The sequence below is a fragment of the Narcine bancroftii genome, chromosome 10 (assembly GCF_036971445.1).
Source record: "Narcine bancroftii isolate sNarBan1 chromosome 10, sNarBan1.hap1, whole genome shotgun sequence".
In the NCBI taxonomy this organism is placed as follows: domain Eukaryota; kingdom Metazoa; phylum Chordata; class Chondrichthyes; order Torpediniformes; family Narcinidae; genus Narcine; species Narcine bancroftii.
Genome location: NC_091478.1, coordinates 97,161,797 through 97,184,616, shown reverse-complemented (window position 1 = coordinate 97,184,616; position 22,820 = coordinate 97,161,797). Strand labels below are relative to the sequence as shown.

The window sequence follows — 22,820 nt, the reverse complement described above, 5'->3', positions numbered from 1 at the left end:
ATCAGAGAATGTTTACTGTTATATACATTGTACAATGTATATATGCTTACTTGCTGCAGTCAAATGGGTACTTCATTAAAAATACAGCTGCAATAATATACATTAAAGATAATAAATACAAAAGAAATGTAGATTATAAATATTAAGTTACTGTAGTGCAAGAAATAAAAAGTCCCTTGACAATAGTGCCAAAGAGGCAACTCTGTCTTCCTTATGGTGGTTAACGAATTTCATGTATGTTACATTCTAAATATAGTATTCCATGACAATAAAGAATCCTTTACCTTTACAGACAAAAGGGGAAGTCCATAATTCGTCTTGCAAGGGGAGTTTCAAGCCATTGGAAAAAAACTGTTCTTAAGCCTCAAGGTGGTAGTCTTCAGACTTCTGTTCCTTTTTCCCCCCAATGGTAGCAGTGAGAAGAGGCTGTGACCAGGTCGATGGGGGTTCTTTATGATTTGGCTCCCTCCTTTGACAGATGGAACTGGCAATGTTGGCCATCTTCTGCATGCTTCTGCGTTTACGAGCACTGGACATCCCAAGCTCGGCTGTCTTGAAACTCGTCAGCAAACGTCTCACCGTGCATTTGTAAAAGTTAGAGTACAAATCCAATTGTGGCATGTGGACTTCATTGGCAGGACCAGCATTTACTGTTCATCCCTCATTGCTCAAAGGAAGGAGGTGAAGCAAACCTGAGAGTTTCCGACACACGAGTGCGTTGCTGGCCCCTTTCAGAGAACGATTAACAGCCAAGCAATTTTACTTCAGATCTGGCACCATGCATGAACCCAGCAGAATTTCTTCTCAGAATGACATGGAACAACCAAATAGGTTTTTTTAAATTTTAAATTTTCAAGGTGGCCATTAGTGATATTGGCTTTTTATTCAATAAAGAATCCAGATTACAAACTGCTCAGGTTTAAAGCTCCCTGATTTCATAAGATTTAACCTGATGCTCTTGAGTCAATATTCCAGATCTCCAAATTACTAGTCCATCAACTTAATCACGATGAAACTACCATTATGAGCTCCCAGTTCATTTTCAATTGGGTGGGACTGTCACTTGAAGAGATCAAGCTGCAAGTTTGGGAGTTTGACTGTGAGCTGGCAGGCTGAGGGCAGTGTGTACTAAACTAGAATACATCTGAAGGGAGAGGAAGTGCAGGTGCAGAGACCATGTGACCCACAGATTACAGAACAGTACTGAGTTTGCTCAGGGGCCATTTTAAGGAAGCAGCATCTTTTGAAGGGATGCTGTGCTGAAGTGGCCTCGTGTGATAATAGAAAATTTGTCAGATTTCTCTGTGTTATAGGGGAATGAATAGGGGCCTTTTTAAGGAAGCAGTGCTGCAGAGCAGAACTCTTAGACGTAATACAGTTCTGAGGTTGCCTCATATGTGGTTATGGACAACCTGTCTGATTTTCCCATGTTATAGGGGAATGAATAGTGGCCATTTAAAGGAGAAAGCACTTAGAGAAGCATCCTTTGAAGGGAATACTTTGCTGAATGTGGCATCATGTGGTGAGAGACAATTTGTCTGATTTCTCCATTTTATAGGGTAATGACAATACCACTCTGCAGCCAAATAAAAGGAAAGGCCACTTTGAAAGGGGACTTTCTGAATCCCATCGTGGGCAAAGGGGACTTGTCAATTCCCATCTGAAGGGAATTGTTGAACCCCACCATAGCTAAAAGGAAAGGACATTTCTCTTGAAGCATCTTGACAAGGATTTCATGAGTCAATAAGCAGTTTGGCACCCCGATCTCTCCCAACTATTTTGTGAACTCCTTTGCATCCATCTAAAGCCTGCATGTCAACATTGGATTTTCTGAGGTTGAACACACAAGTATATTCATGCATAGTTGGGGGTTAAGTGTAGATAAATTAGATAAGGTGTTATATTATTGTTAATTAATAATTAAAAATATTATTTTAAATATAACACTGTCTGGCTAATTTCTATTCCTGCTGTCTGGTACGTAACAATATTCACATTTTAATCTACCTGCTGCCTCAGATGAATGGAGTAGATCTAATTTTTATGCAAGAAGTCGTCACAAATGCAAGCTCAATAGAACTGTTATAGACTGGTTACAGCACTGAACAAGGCCAGGTCGGTGTCCATTTCTGTTAGAGCAATCCCAAATGGGGAAATGAAGCGACTTGGGTGTCAGTGTGCATCAGTCACTGAAAGTGGGCATGCAGGTAAGGAAGGCGAATGGTATGTTGGCATTCATAGCAAGAGGATTTGAGTACAGGAGTAGGGAGGTTCTACTGCAGCTGCTTGGTGAGACCACACTTGGAATACTGTGTTCAGTTTTGGTCTCCTTATCTGAAGAAGGACATCCTCGTCAAGGAGGGGGTGCAGAGAAGATTCACTAGATTAATATCAGGAATGGAAGGACTTGCATATGAAGAAAGGTTTGATCAACTTGGTCTGTATTTGCTAGAATTTAAAAGATTGAGATGGGATCTTATAGAAACATAAAATTCTTAAAGGATTAGACAGACTGGATGCAGGAAGGTTGTTTCTGATGCTGGGGAAAACCAGGACCAAGGGTCACAGTTTAAGGATTGGGGGGAGGGTGGGGGTCTTTTTAGATTGAGAGGAGAAAAAAAAATTCTCTCAGAGTGGTAAATCTGTGGAATTATTTGCCACAGGAAGTAGTTGAGGCCGGTTCCTTATCAATAGACCCTTGTTGTTAAGGGGATCAGAGGGTATATAGAGGAACAGGGTACTGATCAGCCATGATCATAATGAATGGCGGTGTAGTCTCCAAATATGCCTGTTGTTCAGAAGTCTGATAGTTCAAGGAAGCAACCATTCCTGAACCTGGAGACCAGAGTCTGCTTCTTGATGGCAGCAGCAAGAACAGGCTCTGCCTTTCTTAAGAACTGCAAGTTCAATATGACTTCTTGGATTTTGTACACTGTGTCAGTTATGCCTCTCTATTCCTGCACACCAATTAGCCTGTTGTATCTGTAATGACTCTATATTGATGCTTTAAAAAAAAGCACCAGGAAGATGTAATGTGAGAGTGAGATGATTAAGAGATGAGGAGGTTTAATGGAATTTTAGTGCTGGCATGAACCCCATGCTGTGTCGAATGTTCTCTGTAATTTTATTTTGAGCTGCTCCCCTGTTGATTCACTGCCATTATTTCTTGGCTTTGTCTGTTGGGTCTCCAGTGTATCATTACTGCATGCCAACACCTTTCAACACTCAACAAGAATTGGATTGTGTTCCCTATTAATCTGCTCTTTTCCAACGTAGTAAACTTATTCTGTTGAGTTTAAGAGCCTGCAGTCTTTGCTTTTTCTAATTCTTTCAGATGGACAGAAATATAACCCCCTCAATGAATGCATGGCATTAAAATAAAGTTGTTCAAATTTGTAGTCAAATGTCTTCCAGATTCACCTTAAACATTTCCAGATTGTGCAAATAGTTCCTCTCTCCTGGAGCGGTGTGAAACTTATCCATGTCAAACTCCATCTGTTATTGCTTAGCCCAGGTCTTGTTCTGTGCCCTGCTGAAGTTCTACAAGAGCTAGACTGCAATGGATTTCTTCAAGAATGCTGGAAAGAATGCTAAAACGTTTCACAGGGATGTTGCCAGGATGAGGGGGCTTGAGCTACAAGGAGAGACTGGATAGGCTGGGACTTTTTTTTTCCTAGCATATAGGAGACCTTAAAGAGTTGTCTAAACGCATGAGGGACTGAGTCAAGGGGCATAGAAAAGGTAAATGACCATCTTTTTCCAAGACTAAGGGAGTCTAAAATGAAAGAGGTTTAAAGTGAGAGGGGAAAGAGCTACCAGAGAAAGTGGTAGAGGTAGGTGCAATTATGGCATATGCTGCAAAGGACATTTGGACAGGTACATGGATAGAAAAAGTTTGGAGGGATATGAAGCCAAATGCAGGCTCATGGGATAAGATTAGGTATACTATTTAGTCAGCATGGGTAAGTTGAGCCAGGGGCTACTTCCTGCAGTATAACTGTGACTCCATTGAAATGTCAGTCAATGAGAAAGTGCACTAGAAGATCATGGTTTTTGCATTTAACATGTTTGGTCCATTCCGTTCTATGTCACTCTAATACATCTCGTGTGATCATATATTGGCATTCACATTCAACTACCCTTTACTTTGGATTTTCACACTCTCATCAAAAGTCTGACACACATATTAGAAGTGCAAGCTCATAATCTGAGCTCACATTTCAGCTCTGTGCAGAAGGGAAGGTCTATCACCCTCAACGGAGCCATGACTAAGGTCCCATCAATATATGAGGTAACAATGAAAGTTTATTGTCATATACATCAATACAATGTACAGATGAACCTAAATTCTTACTTGCTGCAGCCAAACAGGGACAGTTGCAGTTAATGGAAGAAAAAAAACATGTTTCAATAGTGCAGGTAGCTCATTTAGTGGTCCCAGAGTAGTTTCTGCCTCAGGTTAGGGGAATATAGGGAGGTGCTAGTGACTGATAATTGTTGGATGGAAACAAAACCGGTTTTTGAACAGAGGTACCGGTTTCCAGGTTTCTATAGCTTCTGCCTGAAAGTAGCAGTGAGTAGAGGTTATGACCAGAAGGATGGGGTCCTTTCCAATGCTTGGTGGCTTCTTGAAGTTGCGCCTTACATCTTCTATAGACAGAAAATTCGGTAGCTGGGACAGACAAAAAGGTTTGCCAGTTTCTGCGGCCTTTCATGTTCCTGGGCCCTCAAGGCTGGGATGCAACAAATCAAGTGTTCTTTTCACAGCATTCGTCAACATGCTAAATCTCCTCAAGACTCTTGAGAAAGCAGAGGTGTTAACGTGTTTCTTCATGGTTGTTCCAGGAGTGATCCTGCAATAGGATGCCCAGGAACTTGAATTCAGAAACTTGTCCAATATTTAGAACATTGAGTATAAAAGAAACAAGCTCATGTCACAGCTCTATCAAGCTCTGGCCAAACTGCATTTGCAAAACTGTACACAATTTTGATTGGTCACCCAATTACAGGAAGGATGGGAAAGCATTGAAAAGGGTGTAGAAGGGTTCTTCTCATAACTCATGCTCTCAAAACCAGACATCTCGTACCATCTGATCTCTCTCTGTACCTGTGCACTACACTTGTGTATTATATACAGAATAGACATTGCTGGGCTGGTCACAGAACAAACTTCATTGCCACATCTTGTTACTTGTGACAATAAACTTGAACTTTAAAGAGCAAAGTGAACCTTTCAATTCTGATGAAAAAATGAGGTACAGATTAGGCAGCTACACATCAAGTGCTGCAGGAAGGTAGCAGGTCAGGCAGCATCCACAGTCGATAAACCCTTCATTATGAATAGCAAGAACCAGGAGGTCACCTGATTAAAAAGGAAGGTGGGTGGGGTATGAGGGCGTAGGGGAAGCTGAGGAGCATGGTCTTGCAGCTGATGGATGAATACAAGTGGAAGGGGGAATTCTCCAACCCCTTTCCCCTCTTACCCTCCATTGGCCGCCAGGACATGCAAACTTTACGATCAATCCTTTAAATCTGGGACGGTGGTGTGGTAGACTAATTATGCAAATACTGCGCATGCTGGAATGCTTTACTAGGGCTGGTGGTGGAGGTTGGAACAATAGACATTTAAAAGACTCCTAGATAGGGACATGGATGTTAGAACAATAGAGCATTATGGGCGTGAGGTAGGGAAGGATTGGACTGATGGGGAGTCGATTTCCATCGGTCAGCACAATATCATGGGCTGAAGGGCCTACACTGTGCTGTGTTCTACTTTCATTTCAGATCCATTTGAGATGGACCTACTGCCGAGAAAAAACTTTCACTCTCCTACCTGCTCTGAGATCTTGGAGCTGGCATTCACCATACATGTTTGGAATAAGCATGATATAAATGTCATTGTTCTGTGCAGTGGATAATTGAGAGAGAGATCTTTACACACTTCGCTCTTTTAATTATAGCACCTGTCCTCTGTCTGTCACAGAGTGAATTTCTTGAACATGCTGTGGTGTAAATGGCGAGGAGCCCTCTGATTGTTCAAGCTGCATCAGCCCCTAGGTTTTGCCAGATAACATCTCATGTAGCAGTTAGCACGAAGCTATTACAGCTTGATCTGTGGTACTGAGTCCAAGAGCTGTCAATGTGGGACAGATGTTCACTGGGAAACTAGCAGTCTCCAACCGTGAGCCAGATTGCACAAGGACAGGATGGAGATTCTGCTTCTCTATGAACTTCAGTCCTCTTTTGCAGATCCTCTTTAGAAGGGCAGCATGGTTAGGGTCACTAATACCAGCACCCGCAAATCTGGTTTGAATATGCTGCTGCTTGTAAGGAGATTGTACATTCTCCCTGTGACTTGTGTGGGGTTTTCCCTGGGCATTCTGGTTTCCTCCCACCATCCAAAAATGAATGGGGTTGGTCAGTTTTTACTTGGCATAATTGGCAAGGCCAGCACTACCATTAGGCCAACTAGGCAGCTGCCGAGGGCACCGACCTGAGGGACACTGTCAGGGTGCATAATCATCTGGTGTAGGGGCCAAATGTGCAAAAGAGTACTTGCCTAATTAGCAGGAATCCCAGGATCCGTTAGCTTGGCGCTGCCATCTTTATTCTTGTGCACATGCGTAAGGACCAGCTGGTGCATGCACGGTAGGCTGACGTTCTGGGGTTGATTGGTGTAGGTGCAGTGGGTTCATGTATGGTAGTTCAGTTGGTGCATGCTTGATAGTTAAGGACATGAATTTGGATCGTTAGAGCATTGTACAGCATGGCAGGTGAGGGAAAATTCATTTCTTTCAGTTCATTATTTATGCTGTTATGTACGGTCTATTTACTGAGCTAAAGTATATTGGGGTTCTCGGAACTCATTTTCTTGGGACTCAGATTATACAAAGATAAATACAAAGGCTGATTTAAAAGAAAACCTTATGGACCTCAGTACCACAAATGAAAAGCAGAAAAAGCTAAGGAGTAAGCAGAGCAAGAGGGGTATTTCCTAAAATACAGGAAAACAAATCAAGAGTATGACTGTATACTTGTTGAAACTGGTACTGGGGAGCTGAATGTGGTGCTCCCACTACACATGATATAAACTCTAAGACAGAAGTTTCACAAATTGGAGATTTTTCTGCAAAACACAGCAGAAAAAGAGGATGTCAAGAAAAATGAGATTACTGCAAAAGAAGACCTCATTATGCCTGACTTGAATTACAATGACCCTGCCAACTGGCCCTAGTGATAATTTGCAACTGCTTATATAATACAACAGGGACCCCAGCAGGTTGAATCATATGATTTTCCCCAAAGGGTCAAACATTAGATTTTGTTCCTATATACTATGCCTGAGATCATCCGATCTCAGAAGCTAAGCAGGCTTAGACCTGGTCAGTACTTGGATGGGAGACCACCTAGGAACACCAGTTCCTAGTGATGACTTTCTCTCTCCCTTACAGTAGAGAGAAGTTAAAGAAATTCATGCACGTTACATTCTAAATTTAGCATAACTTGACAATAATGCAACTTTTACAAAAGGAGACTAGCAAATCTGCCATCAATAGTTGTGAGCGAGGAAACAGGTTTGAGAGGTCTCAAAGGCAAGAACTCTGAAAACTTTTTTTTGTAGCGAAGGATTTTATTTACAGAAGGCAAGTGTAGGGAAAATGGTAACTGATGCAGCACACACAGTTTACAGCAGCCATAGGAAAGAAATGCGGGGGAAAGCACCGTGGGAACAAAATACACATAAAATGAACGAGCATGTACAATGATCAAGGAGAAAAAAATCACTATGTTGCCCCACCACCTCTTGACTCAGTTCAGGCACAGCTCTCTACTACAAGAGACATTCATTAAAAGCTCCCAACCCTTTTAACAGTGCACATCTTACCAACAGTTTCTCCAGCACCCCTCCATATTTCTAGGCCTGGAGCAAAGCAGAGTGGTCCTAAGCTGGTAAAAAGAGAGAATAAAGAACACATGGCACCTTTATAGCACTGGAGGTTCCAGCCCAGCTCATTAGCATTGACGAATGGTTTGGTGCCAGGAAGGTTGATCCAATTACAACAGCCAATGGCCTAAGGCCAAGTACAAGCAGGCTGGAGAGTAATTTAAATGATCCAAGAGCAAGGTGTGCACTAATAGGTGGGACAGAACCAAACCTTGATTGGCAGCTGGTGTGTCCGCCCACTAGGTAGGGAGCAGTGATATCACATGACAGTCACACCCTTCCCAATATAATAGTTGATATATTCACCCCTCAAAAGACGTGGAGTTTTGTTTTTTACTGTAAATTGTTCAGCAAAAAGAAGCGCATCATCCCTACAAGGAATAGATTAAAAAGGTAAGAAGAATATTGGAGTAATTCTTTCTTCACCCGAGAGGAATACTGACCATTTAGAAAGCTATCAGAACCGGCATAAACTTGAATTGTTCTTTTTTAAAAGAAAGACAATTGATGCCATTAACCAACAGAAAATTAGGTAAGAACAATATTTGGTAAGGAAAAGGCTCGCAAAGTGAGATTTTGATGTGCTTGAAATTGCAACTTTTATGAGACTTGCATTTTAACAGCACAATTCACAAGATTAATCTTTTATCCGAAATCCCTGTGAGCAGATGATTTTCCGAATTCAGATTTTTTTTGGATAATAGCGAAAGGTGTGTCGAGCTGGCTATTGGTGATGTTCCTGGGCTAGGCACCCCCTCCCTCTCTCACTCTCTCGGGTCCCATCCGGATACCGCGAATCGGAGGCGCTGGATTATTTTTCCCGCTGGCACTTATAAAGTTAGGATTCCCTTGGGTTCCACTAAGTACCAATGCGGACGGACACGGGATAGTTGAATGTGGGTCGCATCAGCCCATGTTCCGCAGCAAACGCGAGCTTTAGTGTGCGGATGACATCCATCGGTTTTCGGAATTTCGGATAAAATATTAAGCACCTGCAACAAGGAGGTTACGTTTTTAACCCTGTTTGTGTGGGTTTTTCTGTCTGACTGTCCCAACATGATGGGTTGGTTCTGCCAAGCAACCCTAAAATGAAAAAGGTGTGTGAAGCAAAAGGTTTTCATGTTGTGCTGGCTTTGGTGGAGGGATTTTGCTCTTCGGTTCGAAATGATTGGAGTGCCAAAACATTTTCTTTGCATTTGAGAAAGATGATCAAAGATTGATGATTATTTATTCTTGCAATTAAAAATAAACTTAGCAGTTTCAAGTTTTTTTCTACAAAATATCTGTTTTTGAAAATCTGAGTTGGCTATTGGTGATGTAATTGGCCTTGCCTAGGGCACAAAATAATGTGGCACCAGCGCTGGTCATTGGGCAGCATGGGTTTCAATGGCCGAAATCAGCTTGCACCGTGCTGTATCATTCAAACTAAAATTGTATTTAAATTTCAATGAAGGGAGTGCAGTGCCAGCAAGGATTATTGTTTTGGCAACAATTATGACAATATCAATACTGTGTCAGGACAATGTGCTTAATTATGGAATAGTGGCACAGGAGTATTGCCAAGCTGTAATCTGGGAATTCTCTAGGCTCTTGTGTTGTGGCTGGAGTGAAAACATATGCTGGAGAAATGTGGCGAGTCAACCAGTGTAGTTGATGTAGCAATGATAAAGATGCAAAACCAATGAGTCAGGCTTAGTTTTTCCTCAATCATCATCTCAATCTTTAAATCAGTCTTTCAGCATCTGCACTACTTTGTTTCTGGAGGTAGGCCTGAGGTCTGATCTCAGAAATGCCACTTTACCAATGAAATCTTAAATTAGGACTAGTTTTGATCACTCGGGTGATTTTCTTTTTTCCTTTCCTTGCTAGTTGTGGATGTTACTGGCAATGCCAACATTTTTTAAACTTAATTTAGAGATACAGCACGCTTTCTGGCCCATGAGTCTGTGCCATGTGACCAATTAACCTACCAACTAATCCTGTACATCTCTGGATCATGGGAGAAAACTGGATCACCCAGAGAAAACCCATGCAGACTTGGGGACAATGTGCAAAGTCCTGACAGACAGCGGTGAATTTGGGCCGGGCTGTAATAGAGTTGCGCTGACTGCGACGGACTACATTTCTTGACCACTCGTGCTTCCGAAAATCAGCAAAGAGTCGACCAGATTGATTGGTATTGGCTGGGCAGGGTTCAGATGGCAGGCTCCCACCTTTGAATTAATTAGTGAATCAGATAAGTTTCTGACAATCCAACATTTTCATTGTCACCATTCCTGAAACTGAATTTTCTTCCTTATTTTGTCAGTGACTTGAATTTAAATTTACCAGGGGTTCAAACTCACTCAACCATCCAGTCCAGGATCTTAGCTACAACACCACCTTACCCTTTAAGATCCATAAGCCCCCATGATATTGGAAGCAAAACCAGACCATTGTCTGCAGTTCAGCACACTAAAGTGTTGGTCATGCAGCATTCATTGGAAAGGATAGGCAATCAATATTTTGGACCTGAACCCTTGCTCAGGAGTGCTGAACATCGGGCAAATGCCCAAATAAGACAGGGAGAGGGAAAGTTGGGGGCGGGGGGGGGGGGGGTGTTGGTAGGTGGGGGAGAAGCACAGATTAGCAGATGATTATGGGAGGGAGAGGGAAGAAGGGAAAGGAGCTTAGGTGGTAGGAGGAGGGGCTGAGGACTGAAAAAGATGTTCTCTGAGAAAGGGATGGGTGAGCTTGACGAAGGGAGTCAAATGATGAGGGAAAGCAAGAAAATGCGGGGGGGGGGCCTCTGGGAATTGGAGTAGTCGATATTGATGCTATTTGGTTGGAGAATGCCAAAATGGAATATAAGGTGTTCCTCCAATGTTCACGTGGCCTCAACCTGGCAGTACACGGGGCCATGGACAAACATATCAGTGTGCGAATGGGTGTAAAATTAATCGACCACTCGGAGATCCCTGCTGTTGCAATGGCCATAGCAAAAGTGCTCGTTGAACCAATCCTCCAGACTGTGTCCTGTCTCCCCAATGTAGAGGGGCCCCACACTGTAACACCCCAGTAACTATCTAGATTTATCACTCCGCCAGAAGTCGGCAGAAGAACTTAATTGACTGTGTTGTCCTTTGAGAGGGTGGGATGGTCGCTAAAGAACTTTAACCCTGCTTGCATCACCCCCACTTCCCCAGCAGAATCACTCCAACTTCCCTTCTCTCTTACAGCCTGTGTTTTTTGTCTCTGTCGGAGCGACTGGAACCCACAATCTTCTGAAGGGAAGAGCGGCAAATGTCTGGGAGAAATCCTTGCATTAATCTTCCTGTTAACTTCTTAAGTGCAGGGCTGGAAGGCCAATGTGTATCAAGCATTTCCTATGTTTTTCCATGTGTCCTACAGAGCATGAAGATCAAACAGAAGGTTGCAAATATCTGCTATTTTAACCTTAGCAGACACAATGATTATAAATGAGCAGCAGTATATTCTGAGTTGAAGATTGTCATTCATCAAATATCAGTCTAGTGCCACATCATTTTAAATTAATAAAATATTTTCATAAATCCCATTGCAAGAAGCTCCAAGCTGTGGAACAGGTGTGATGGAGCAATCACTTTATCATCTGAAACCTTTTCTGCACAGGCTTCCTATTCCCCAAACCCTGACTTAAAGTCCCTTAAACTGACAAGATCAAGTGTTTCATGCCAGGGGATCTGCTGGGTGCAGAGAAACATAAATGCTATTGTTGGCAACAAACTTCCTGATTTAATGGCGATGAGAATGGAAATTACCAATTCAGAATGAGCAAGTAAACAATATGTTAGCCTTTGAGCAGAAGCTGGTTAGCTCAATCTTGAAGGTAACAGCCTTGAGCCACTGATTGCCATAGTAATCTCCAGATTGTGGGTTACAGGCGGAGGGTCCACACACCATTGCCCTACCCAGATGTTTATCCATGGCCTCGTGTACTGCCAAATGGAAGCCAGCTGCAAATGTGAGGAATGCCTTGTATTTTGTCTTGGCAGTCTCTAACCAGATTACTTTAACACTGACTGTTTTTCCTTCTAACCTCCCACCTATATCCATCTATGACCTCTTTTCTGTTAGCCTGTGCTACCCCCCCACCCCCCCACCTTTTCCCTTCCTTCCTCCTCAACTTTTTTATTCAGGCATCTAGTGTTTTTCCTGACAATGGGCCCAAGCCTGAAATGTTGACTACCCCTTACTTCCTACACATGCTGTGTGACCTCCTGAGTGGCTCCAGCATCTTTGTGTATTGAACTAGACCCCAGCCAGGTCCTTGCGGTCATGGGAGTGTGCTGCATTGTTTGATCCACTGAATCCAGACAGAATCATACCCAATGTCAGAGTTGGATTCTACCCTGGGTCTGAAATGTTAAATCAATTACCTCAACATCCAATGGACATTGAAGATCCCGTGTCAGAATTATCGAGGGGCAACATAGAAGCAGGCCATTTATCCCAATGTATCTGCACTAATCTTCGACCACCCATGTCTTCTCCACGTTACCTTTGAACTGCCTCCACACCTCAATTCTACCTTTCATCTGCACAATCACTGAAACCAAGCAACAATCACTAACCGCAACTCAGTGACCAGTTAACCAAGCAATGCACACGTACAGTGATCAGTTAACCAAATCACACTCACTTCAACTTGGTGACCAGTTAATCAAACACCACACTACAACTCACCGTGACCAGTTAACCAAACAATGCACACTTACAATGACCAGTTAACCAAACAACACACCCACAACTCCAGTGACCAGTTAACCAAACAATGCACACTTACAATGACCAGTTAACCAAACAACACACCCACAACTCCAGTGACCAGTTAACCAAACAATGCACACTTACACTGATCAGTTAACCAAACAACACACCCACAACTCCAGTGACCAGTTAACCTAACACCACACACTTACTGGAGCTTTCAGTTACCATTTAACCAAAGAACACAATGTTTTGGGAAGTGTGTGGAAACCAAAGCTTGTGAAGAAGTTTGGCGATGTTGAACCAAAACAAAATGATGGTGCTGCCACTGCAGTCGAGCCAGGCCAGCAGAGACACACCACTCCTCTGTTGAGCCCTAGTGCCTGGTTCTTGCGCTAAAAGCCCCATACAAATATAAATGGTCCGTTAATGGGCCACGGTGGGTTTTTTGACATCAGCAAATCTGCGGAAGCTGCAAGCTTTCTCCCAACCTCCAAAAATGTACAGAATTAAATGGGGTTAATTGGGTATAACTTCAATGGTCAAATTGGTTCCTACTGTGTTGTAAATAAATTTAAAATTTAATTTAAATGCATGTAAAATATAAATTTTAAGTTGTTCTTAATTTGGGGTTAAATTTTAACCAATATTATATTTTTTTTAAAAACCCAAAATTCTGATGTAACTGAGATCATTTTGCCTTGCCTGACCCTGGGTCTCAAAAACTGGTAGGGTGTAGAGGGAGAAGACCTGAAGCTTGTTTGATGGAAAAGAACTTAACATTTGGTATTTTTATATTTGGATGAACAGCATCTCATTAAACTTTATATCTCAAGCTTCACTTACCACATGTGTGTAATTACGGAGGAAAACAAGCTTCATGAATGATATAAAATGTGACAGGTAGGCTGAACTGGTGTTAGCATTAATGGCCTGAGAAAATTGGAACAAAACCTAGTGATTAAATGCCCCTCTAAATAAGGTGTAGTTTTCACGTTATGAGGTGCACTCTTCTACTGCCCTGTCTCCTCTCCCTCTATTACCTCCTCTCCCTCTATTACCTCCTCTCCCTCTATTACCTCCTCTCCCTCTATTACCTCCTCTCCCTCTATTACCTCCTCTCCCTCTATTACCTCCTCTCCCTCTATTACCTCCTCTCCCTCTATTACCTCCTCTCCCTCTATTACCTCCTCTCCCTCTATTACCTCCTCTCCCTCTATTACCTCCTCTCCCTCTATTACCTCCTCTCCCTCTATTACCTCCTCTCCCTCTATTACCTCCTCTCCCTCTATTACCTCCTCTCCCTCTATTACCTCCTCTCCCTCTATTACCTCCTCTCCCTCTATTACCTCCTCTCCCTCTATTACCTCCTCTCCCTCTATTACCTCCTCTCCCTCTATTACCTCCTCTCCCTCTATTACCTCCTCTCCCTCTATTACCTCCTCTCCCTCTATTACCTCCTCTCCCTCTATTACCTCCTCTCCCTCTATTACCTCCTCTCCCTCTATTACCTCCTCTCCCTCTATTACCTCCTCTCCCTCTATTACCTCCTCTCCCTCTATTACCTCCTCTCCCTCTATTACCTCCTCTCCCTCTATTACCTCCTCTCCCTCTATTACCTCCTCTCCCTCTATTACCTCCTCTCCCTCTATTACCTCCTCTCCCTCTATTACCTCCTCTCCCTCTATTACCTCCTCTCCCTCTATTACCTCCTCTCCCTCTATTACCTCCTCTCCCTCTATTACCTCCTCTCCCTCTATTACCTCCTCTCCCTCTATTACCTCCTCTCCCTCTATTACCTCCTCTCCCTCTATTACCTCCTCTCCCTCTATTACCTCCTCTCCCTCTATTACCTCCTCTCCCTCTATTACCTCCTCTCCCTCTATTACCTCCTCTCCCTCTATTACCTCCTCTCCCTCTATTACCTCCTCTCCCTCTATTACCTCCTCTCCCTCTATTACCTCCTCTCCCTCTATTACCTCCTCTCCCTCTATTACCTCCTCTCCCTCTATTACCTCCTCTCCCTCTATTACCTCCTCTCCCTCTATTACCTCCTCTCCCTCTATTACCTCCTCTCCCTCTATTACCTCCTCTCCCTCTATTACCTCCTCTCCCTCTATTACCTCCTCTCCCTCTATTACCTCCTCTCCCTCTATTACCTCCTCTCCCTCTATTACCTCCTCTCCCTCTATTACCTCCTCTCCCTCTATTACCTCCTCTCCCTCTATTACCTCCTCTCCCTCTATTACCTCCTCTCCCTCTATTACCTCCTCTCCCTCTATTACCTCCTCTCCCTCTATTACCTCCTCTCCCTCTATTACCTCCTCTCCCTCTATTACCTCCTCTCCCTCTATTACCTCCTCTCACTTGCCTACCTGTGATTTCCATAAGATATAGGAGCAGAAGTAGGACATTCACCCCATCGCGTCTGCTCCCCCATTCCATCACAAGCTGATCCATTCACCCACTCACCCATCCATGCCTTTTCCTTATAACCCTTGATGCCCTGACTCTTCAGATACCTATCAATCTCTATACACTCAATGACCTGGCCTCTACAGCTGCCCATGGCAGCAAATTCCAGAGAGGAAATGGAAGAAAAACTTAAGCAAAAAAGAGAATAATTCTATCTGAATGGTGAAAGAGCTTTGAGATCCAAAGGGATCTGGGTGTCCTGGTGTACATTCTACAACAGGATGGAGAGCAGATACAACCAGTAACTAGGACAGCGTTATGGTGTATCGACAACAACTTTACACTCAATGTTAGATTGTGGACTTCAGAAGGAAGTCAGGGGAACATGACCCAGTCCTCATCAAGAGCTCCGTAGTGGAGATGGTCAAGAACTTCAAATTCCTGGGTGTCAACATCTCTGAGGATCTGTCATGGAGCCTCCATGTTGATGCAATCAGGAAGAAGGCCCTCCAGTGACTATAATTTGTGAGATGTCTGTGGAGATTCAGTATGTCACCGAAAACTCTCAAACTTCTACAGGTGTAGAAGTTTTCTTCACACTGACTGGTTGTGCATCACTGCCTAGAATGGAGGCACCAACTCTCAGGATAAGGATAAACACCAGAGGGTTGTTAACTCAGCCTGTGACATCACAGACACCAGAGTTCATCGAGGACATCTACACGAGGTGGTAGCTTAAAAAAGCAGCCTCTATCCTCAAAGACCCCCACCACCCAGGCCATGCCCAATTTACTCTGCTGCCATCAGGGAAAAGGTACAGGAGCTAAAGACAAGCACTCAGCGGCACAAGGACAGCTTCTTCCCCGCTGCCATCAGATTCCTGAATAATCATGAACCAAAGACACTGCCTTAATTTTCATCCACTATTATTTTTAATATTTTATAGTAATGTTGTAGGATGGTTATAATATGAATGTTTGCACCATGATGCTGCCACGAAACACCAAATTTCATGACTGGTTCATGATGATAAATTCCAATTCATTCTGATTAGATATTGTAATGGCAAATAAGCAATGTTTCAGTTGTATAAGGACCGCATTTGGACCATTACTTTCAATGCAGTCCTCCTTTTTAAAGGATGTTTAAAGCCAGTCACAGGAGAAACTCAGTAAGTCTCGCAGCCTCCACAGGAGGCAAAGATGTATAACTCATGTTCCAGGGCTGAGCCCTTCATCAAAGTGTTGGCAAATAGCACGCAGGTTTCTGAATGAAAGAAAGTAAGAGGGAGGAAGGAAGAAGGGGCAGGAGGAGCAGCACAGGCCAACAGCCCAGAGGCCATAGGTCGACGTGGATCGGAGAGAAGGAGAGAAAAGCTGAGGATTGATTGATTGGGTAGGTGGGGCGTAGAGCTCTGTGAATGCAGTTTGAAAACCCAGTAACCCTAACCCAAGATGTTTTCCAGCACATTTGTATTTCTTCTATCTGATAATCGTGAGTGTTTGGAAGATCTCACAATGAGCAACACAATATTCTTAAGGTAAAATTAGATCAATTCTTGATAAGATAAAGGATGAGCAGTTGTTGGGGGAGATGGGAATGCAAAATGAAGATTACAATCAGGTATGATCTATTACATAGCAGTGCAAGATCAAAGCAGCAGTGGCCCTTTTCCTCTTTCATATATTTAGATGCTCAATTACTGTCTAAAGTCCAACCCACTTTTCTTGCATCAAAACTCTACTGGTGGGGGAGGGGGGGGGAGAAGGAAATCTTGAACGGATGAAAAGTCCCATGGAAATGCAAATTTTTCTCTCCTTTCATATGCTAATCTGCTAGATCAGTCCAAAAATAAACCCCCTGGAAGCAGATAATTACTGATTTGATCAGGCATCGTCCATGGAGAGAGAAAGTTTCAGGTTGATGAATTCTCATTCAAAGTATAGTTTCCTAGATTCGAGCCATATCTAACCATCCAACAAAACAGCAGCCTTTTAACACACCAGACCCTCCTCCTCAACCTCATCCCTTTGTTTCTCCCTCCCTCTATCTGCCATATGTCCACCCTTCCTCATATATTTTTCCTTTATCCATGTGCCTATCTAAGAGTTTCTTAAATGCCCCCAGTGTTCAGCCTCCACCACCATTCCAGGCAAGACATTCCAAGCACCCTCTATTCTCTGTGTTTTAAAAATAACTTGCAACATCTGAACTGCAGATATTAGCTATTACTCCTCTTACAGGTAGGCATCATGTTCGAGGGTTATGTAACGTCATGTTTAAATTTGATGCTCAATTTCCGATTTGAATGTAAATTTTCAAACACTGTGGGGACCCTTTTTAAATTACTTTTATAATCTTTGATTTGTTTTGAAGGTAGAAATGTTGACTAATGAGGTAATTTATCTCTCTGATAAGAATCCTATCTTCCTTTTGGGGGAGGGGGGTAAACAGCTTCTTGGTAGTGGGTTTAGATTTCCCTTTTATACTAAAATAATAAAATACAAATTCAATATAATCTGTTTGATTAAAATGTGAGGCACCTTGGATGAAATGATGTGATTTAAATGTAATGTATCCTTTTGACTCTTAACATATATCTGTATTTTTTGGATGTGAAATTTCAATGTTAATAAAAATATTGAAAAAGAAAGAAAGGAAAAACTTATCCCTGATGTCTCCCTTCAACTTCCCTCCCTTAAGTTTGTTCACATGTCCTCTGGTGTTTACTGATCCTGCCCTGGGAAACAGGTGCTGGCTGGCTCTCATAATCTTGTAGACTTTGTGAAGAGATATCCAATCTCCTCTCATCCTTCAACCCTCCAAAGAGAAAAGTCCCAGCTCTTTTCCAATCCAGGAAACATCCTGGTAAACCTCCTCCACACTTTCTCTGTAGCTTTCACATGCTTCCTAAAATGAGGTGACCACAACTGAACACAATATTTCAAGGGTGATCTCAGCAGAGATTTGTCGAGATGCAACATGACCTCTCTACTCCTGAACTCAATGCCCCTATTAATGCAGCCCAGCATCTCAGAGGCCTTCCCAATGCAGCCCAGCATCTCAGAGGCCTTCCCAATGCAGCCCAGCATCTCAGAGGCCTTCCCAATGCAGCCCAGCATCTCAGAGGCCTTCCCAATGCAGCCCAGCATCTCAGAGGCCTTCCCAATGCAGCCCAGCATCTCAGAGGCCTTCCCAATGCAGCCCAGCATCTCAGAGGCCTTCCCAATGCAGCCCAGCATCTCAGAGGCCTTCCCAATGCAGCCCAGCATCTCAGAGGCCTTCCCAATGCAGCCCAGCATCTCAGAGGCCTTCCCAATGCAGCCCAGCATCTCAGAGGCCTTCCCAATGCAGCCCAGCATCTCAGAGGCCTTCCCAATGCAGCCCAGCATCTCAGAGGCCTTCCCAATGCAGCCCAGCATCTCAGAGGCCTTCCCAATGCAGCCCAGCATCTCAGAGGCCTTCCCAATGCAGCCCAGCATCTCAGAGGCCTTCCCAATGCAGCCCAGCATCTCAGAGGCCTTCCCAATGCAGCCCAGCATCTCAGAGGCCTTCCCAATGCAGCCCAGCATCTCAGAGGCCTTCCCAATGCAGCCCAGCATCTCAGAGGCCTTCCCAATGCAGCCCAGCATCTCAGAGGCCTTCCCAATGCAGCCCAGCATCTCAGAGGCCTTCCCAATGCAGCCCAGCATCTCAGAGGCCTTCCCAATGCAGCCCAGCATCTCAGAGGCCTTCCCAATGCAGCCCAGCATCTCAGAGGCCTTCCCAATGCAGCCCAGCATCTCAGAGGCCTTCCCAATGCAGCCCAGCATCTCAGAGGCCTTCCCAATGCAGCCCAGCATCTCAGAGGCCTTCCCAATGCAGCCCAGCATCTCAGAGGCCTTCCCAATGCAGCCCAGCATCTCAGAGGCCTTCCCAATGCAGCCCAGCATCTCAGAGGCCTTCCCAATGCAGCCCAGCATCTCAGAGGCCTTCCCAATGCAGCCCAGCATCTCAGAGGCCTTCCCAATGCAGCCCAGCATCTCAGAGGCCTTCCCAATGCAGCCCAGCATCTCAGAGGCCTTCCCAATGCAGCCCAGCATCTCAGAGGCCTTCCCAATGCAGCCCAGCATCTCAGAGGCCTTCCCAATGCAGCCCAGCATCTCAGAGGCCTTCCCAATGCAGCCCAGCATCTCAGAGGCCTTCCCAATGCAGCCCAGCATCTCAGAGGCCTTCCCAATGCAGCCCAGCATCTCAGAGGCCTTCCCAATGCAGCCCAGCATCTCAGAGGCCTTCCCAATGCAGCCCAGCATCTCAGAGGCCTTCCCAATGCAGCCCAGCATCTCAGAGGCCTTCCCAATGCAGCCCAGCATTTCTGCCCAACTCTGCATCCTGTCTATATTCTCTTGTAACACTTGGCAACCTTCCTCTCCATCGACAACTTCTCCAACCTTACTGACCCATCCTACCACCTCTTCATCCAGGTCATTTATAAAAATTACAACTGGCAGGGGACCCAGAACAGATTGCCAATTATTTATCCATACAGCAAAGGTCCAACTGATCCCATGCCTCATTACTTTCTGAATGAGTCTCTCATGAGAGAGCTTGTCAAATGCCTTGTTAAAATCCATGTCGACCACAGCTGCCATCTGACCCTTATCAATTTATTTTGTTACCACCTCAAAAAAAAACACTCAATTAGGCTTGAGGCACGACCTTCCCTTCACCAAGCCATGCTGACTATCCTTGAGCAGACCGTACTTCTCCAAATGCTCATAGATATAATCTTTAACAATACTCTCCAATAGTTTGCACACCACTAACGCAAGACTCTGGTCTATAATTCCCTGGATTCTCCCTATAACCTTTTTTTAAACAAGGTGACTACACTTGTCATTCTCCAAACCTCCAGCATATCTCTTATGACCAAAGATCATCGCTACTGCCCCAGCTATCTCTTCCTTCACTTCCTTCAGCAACCTGGTGTATCTCACATCTGGCCCTGGGGACTTATCAATCTTGATGTTTCTAAGAATCTCTAACACTTCCACTTCCTTAATCTCCACATTGTCCAGCACACAGGCCTTTTCTAGTCCAACCTCGCCCTGATGAAGGTCCTTTATCCTTTAGCAGTTCCACCTCCATTGTCATCATCCTTCTGTTCTTCATATGCACATTGTATGCCTTGCGATTCTCCTTCATCATACAGGCCAAAGCCTTCGCCCTCTTCGAGCTCTCCTAAATACTTTCTTGAACTCCTTCCTGGCAACCATATACTTCTCATGCCCCCTTCCTGTTTCCTGATTCCTATATCTAATGTATTCTTCATTCTTCCTCTTGACTAGTTGCCTCACCTGTTGCATCAGCCACGGTTCCCTTTTCCTACCATCTTTCCCTTGTCCCAGTGGGACAAACCAATCCTGAACCCAGCATAAGTGGTCCCTAAACTTCCTCCACATTACTTCTGTGCTTTAACTCTTGAACATCTGTTTCCAATTTACTCTCGCTAGTTCCTGCCTCTCCCCTTCATAATGAGCCCTTCTCTAGTTAAGCACTTTCCTATTTTATCTGGTTTTTAATCCTTTTCCATAGCTATGATGAAGCTAAGGGAGTTGTGGTCACTCTCACCAGAATGCTCTCCCACCGAGAGGTCTACCACTTGAGCAGGTTGACTACCCAGAACTAAATTAAATTTAAATTTAGAAATGGTAACACGCTATTTCAGCCCACAAGCCTGTGCTGTCTAATTTGCACCCATTTAACCTACACCCTGGTAATTTTGGAAGTTTGGGAGGAAACCAGAGTCCCCAGGGAAAATGCACGCAAAGGGAAAACGTACAAGCTCCTTACAGACAGCGCGGGCTTCAAACCATGATGCCCATCCTTGGCGATGAAAAATGTGAAAGTAAAAGGTAAAGGTTCCATTATTGTCATGTAATACTATATTTAGAAAGTAACATAAATGAAATTCTTTAACTCGAGTCTACCCCAAGGCAGATAGAGAGTCTCCACTTTGTCCAGCGGCCTTATGGAAATCTACAGCAATGGGTGTTCCTAGGCAATTTCCCCTCCAAGTACAGACCAGGCCTGAGCCTGCTTAGCTTCTGAGATCAAACAATCTTGCGCGTGTTCAGGCTGAGGCCTGGTTGGTGTTGCACTAACCACTATGCCAACCATGCCACTCTATCCAGTTTAGTCACCTTCCAGTGGGAACTCTGGGCACTTGTCTGTTTATTTATCTCTTCCCCATTACCCCATCAATTTCTCCATCCTGCCTTGGGTGATTTTCTATGGTAAATTAGTGCACTGGCTACATCACTACACAATTAATCCAAAGGCTTCAGCTAATAGCCCTGAGATATGAATTGAAGTCTAACCATGGCTGTTATGGGAATTAACATTCAACTAATTAATTAAATCATGTTTGAATAAAAAGCTAATATCAGTCACGATAAGCGTGAAACCAGATTGTCCTAAAAATACATCTGGTTCAGGGAATGAACTCTGCTGAGGCATTCTTTTCGTGACTGAAAACTTACCACTTTGTGCCTGACTCCCAACTGCCCCCTGAAATGGCCTGGCAAATCATTCATTTCTATCAAGGTTCCTTTTATTTAGGAAGGTCACTCACTCCATTGTTAAGGACAATTAATGGTGGACAATAAAAAGCTAATTTTGCCGGTGACTTACATATTTCTTATTTTCTTGAAACATTGAAAGAGGTTCACTCAGCTCATGCCAGCTCGGTGATTAATTTTTTTTTCCTTGACCTTGTCTTTCACTTTCCCAACCATTCTAACAGGGATATTATCCACAAACTAGCAGAGGGAAATCACTGGGGACTCCCTCCCTCCCATTGACATGATCTACTGGGATCATTGTCTGAAGAGGCCACACAAAATCATTGAGGACCCCTTCCACCCCGCACACTGTATCTTTTATCTACCACTGTCAAAAAATAGATACTGGAACATTAGAGCCAGGAACACCAGGCTGAGAAATAACTTCTTCCTATATATAGGCAATGAGCCTGCTGAACAACTAAATGAACTGCTCACACTAACCATCCAGGATGCTACTATTTATTAAAAAATATAAATATATTTGCTTTGGATAAGTATTCCTGTCTGGATGTGTGTCATGTCTGGATGTTTCACACAGAGGACTGGAGAATGCTGTTTTATCAGATTATACTTGTGCAATTGGAAGATAAATCAATTTAAACATAATGCTTTCCCCCCCCACCCCCACCAAGATTCTACCACACACACAAGAAGCAAATGACTGACTTGTGCGTCTTTGAAATGTGAAACACCTGGTGGGGGAGGGGAAGGAGGTGCTCTACACCGACATGGAGAGAACATAAACAATCCACACACAGGCCGTCCCGAAGTCGGGATTGAATCTGTGTCATTGGTGCTAAGGGAGGGGAGTGCGTTGGGATCAAGATGATGGGGGTGACGGGGAGGAGTGAGGGTAGCAAAGCAACTTGCACACATTCGTGCAAGAAAGGAAACCAGCTTTGTGAGCCAATTTGTTTTGCAACCCTCTCTGAGTCAGGTGCTTTATTAGTGGAGTCTTCTGCATTGGGAGGTATGGAACTAATGTATTTTTTAATGAATTATTTCTTGAGGTGATCATTTAGCATGTTGACTATTTTTAGTTAGTGTTCCACCCTCTCTACAACCTTAAGGGGTTTCAGTCCTGTTCTAATAATTTAGGAACGGTCTTCTGAGGCCCTGTTTAAATA

The 22,820-nt window shown here is 43.8% G+C and overlaps 1 protein-coding gene across 1 annotated transcript; it reads right to left on the bottom strand.

Moving 5' to 3' along the window:
* Positions 1–13,712: 13,712 nt before the first annotated feature.
* LOC138743849 (golgin subfamily A member 6-like protein 25) lies at positions 13,713–15,242 on the bottom strand. Its single transcript, XM_069899448.1, has 3 exons — positions 15,146–15,242; positions 13,771–15,023; positions 13,713–13,727 (listed from the first exon to the last, which is right to left on the bottom strand). Exons 1-3 carry the CDS (start codon positions 15,240–15,242, stop codon positions 13,713–13,715), a joined length of 1,365 nt encoding a protein of 454 aa, XP_069755549.1.
* Positions 15,243–22,820: the final 7,578 nt, after the last annotated feature.

Coding starts and splice junctions, on each gene's coding strand:
- LOC138743849 (XM_069899448.1), bottom strand. CDS start 15,242: ATGGGCAGCTGTAGAGGCCAGGTCATTGAGTGTATAGAGATTGATAGG. Junction 15,024..15,145: donor TAAGGAAAAGGCATGGATGG/GTGAGTGGGTGA, acceptor AGGAGGTAATAG/AGGGAGAGGAGGTAATAGAG.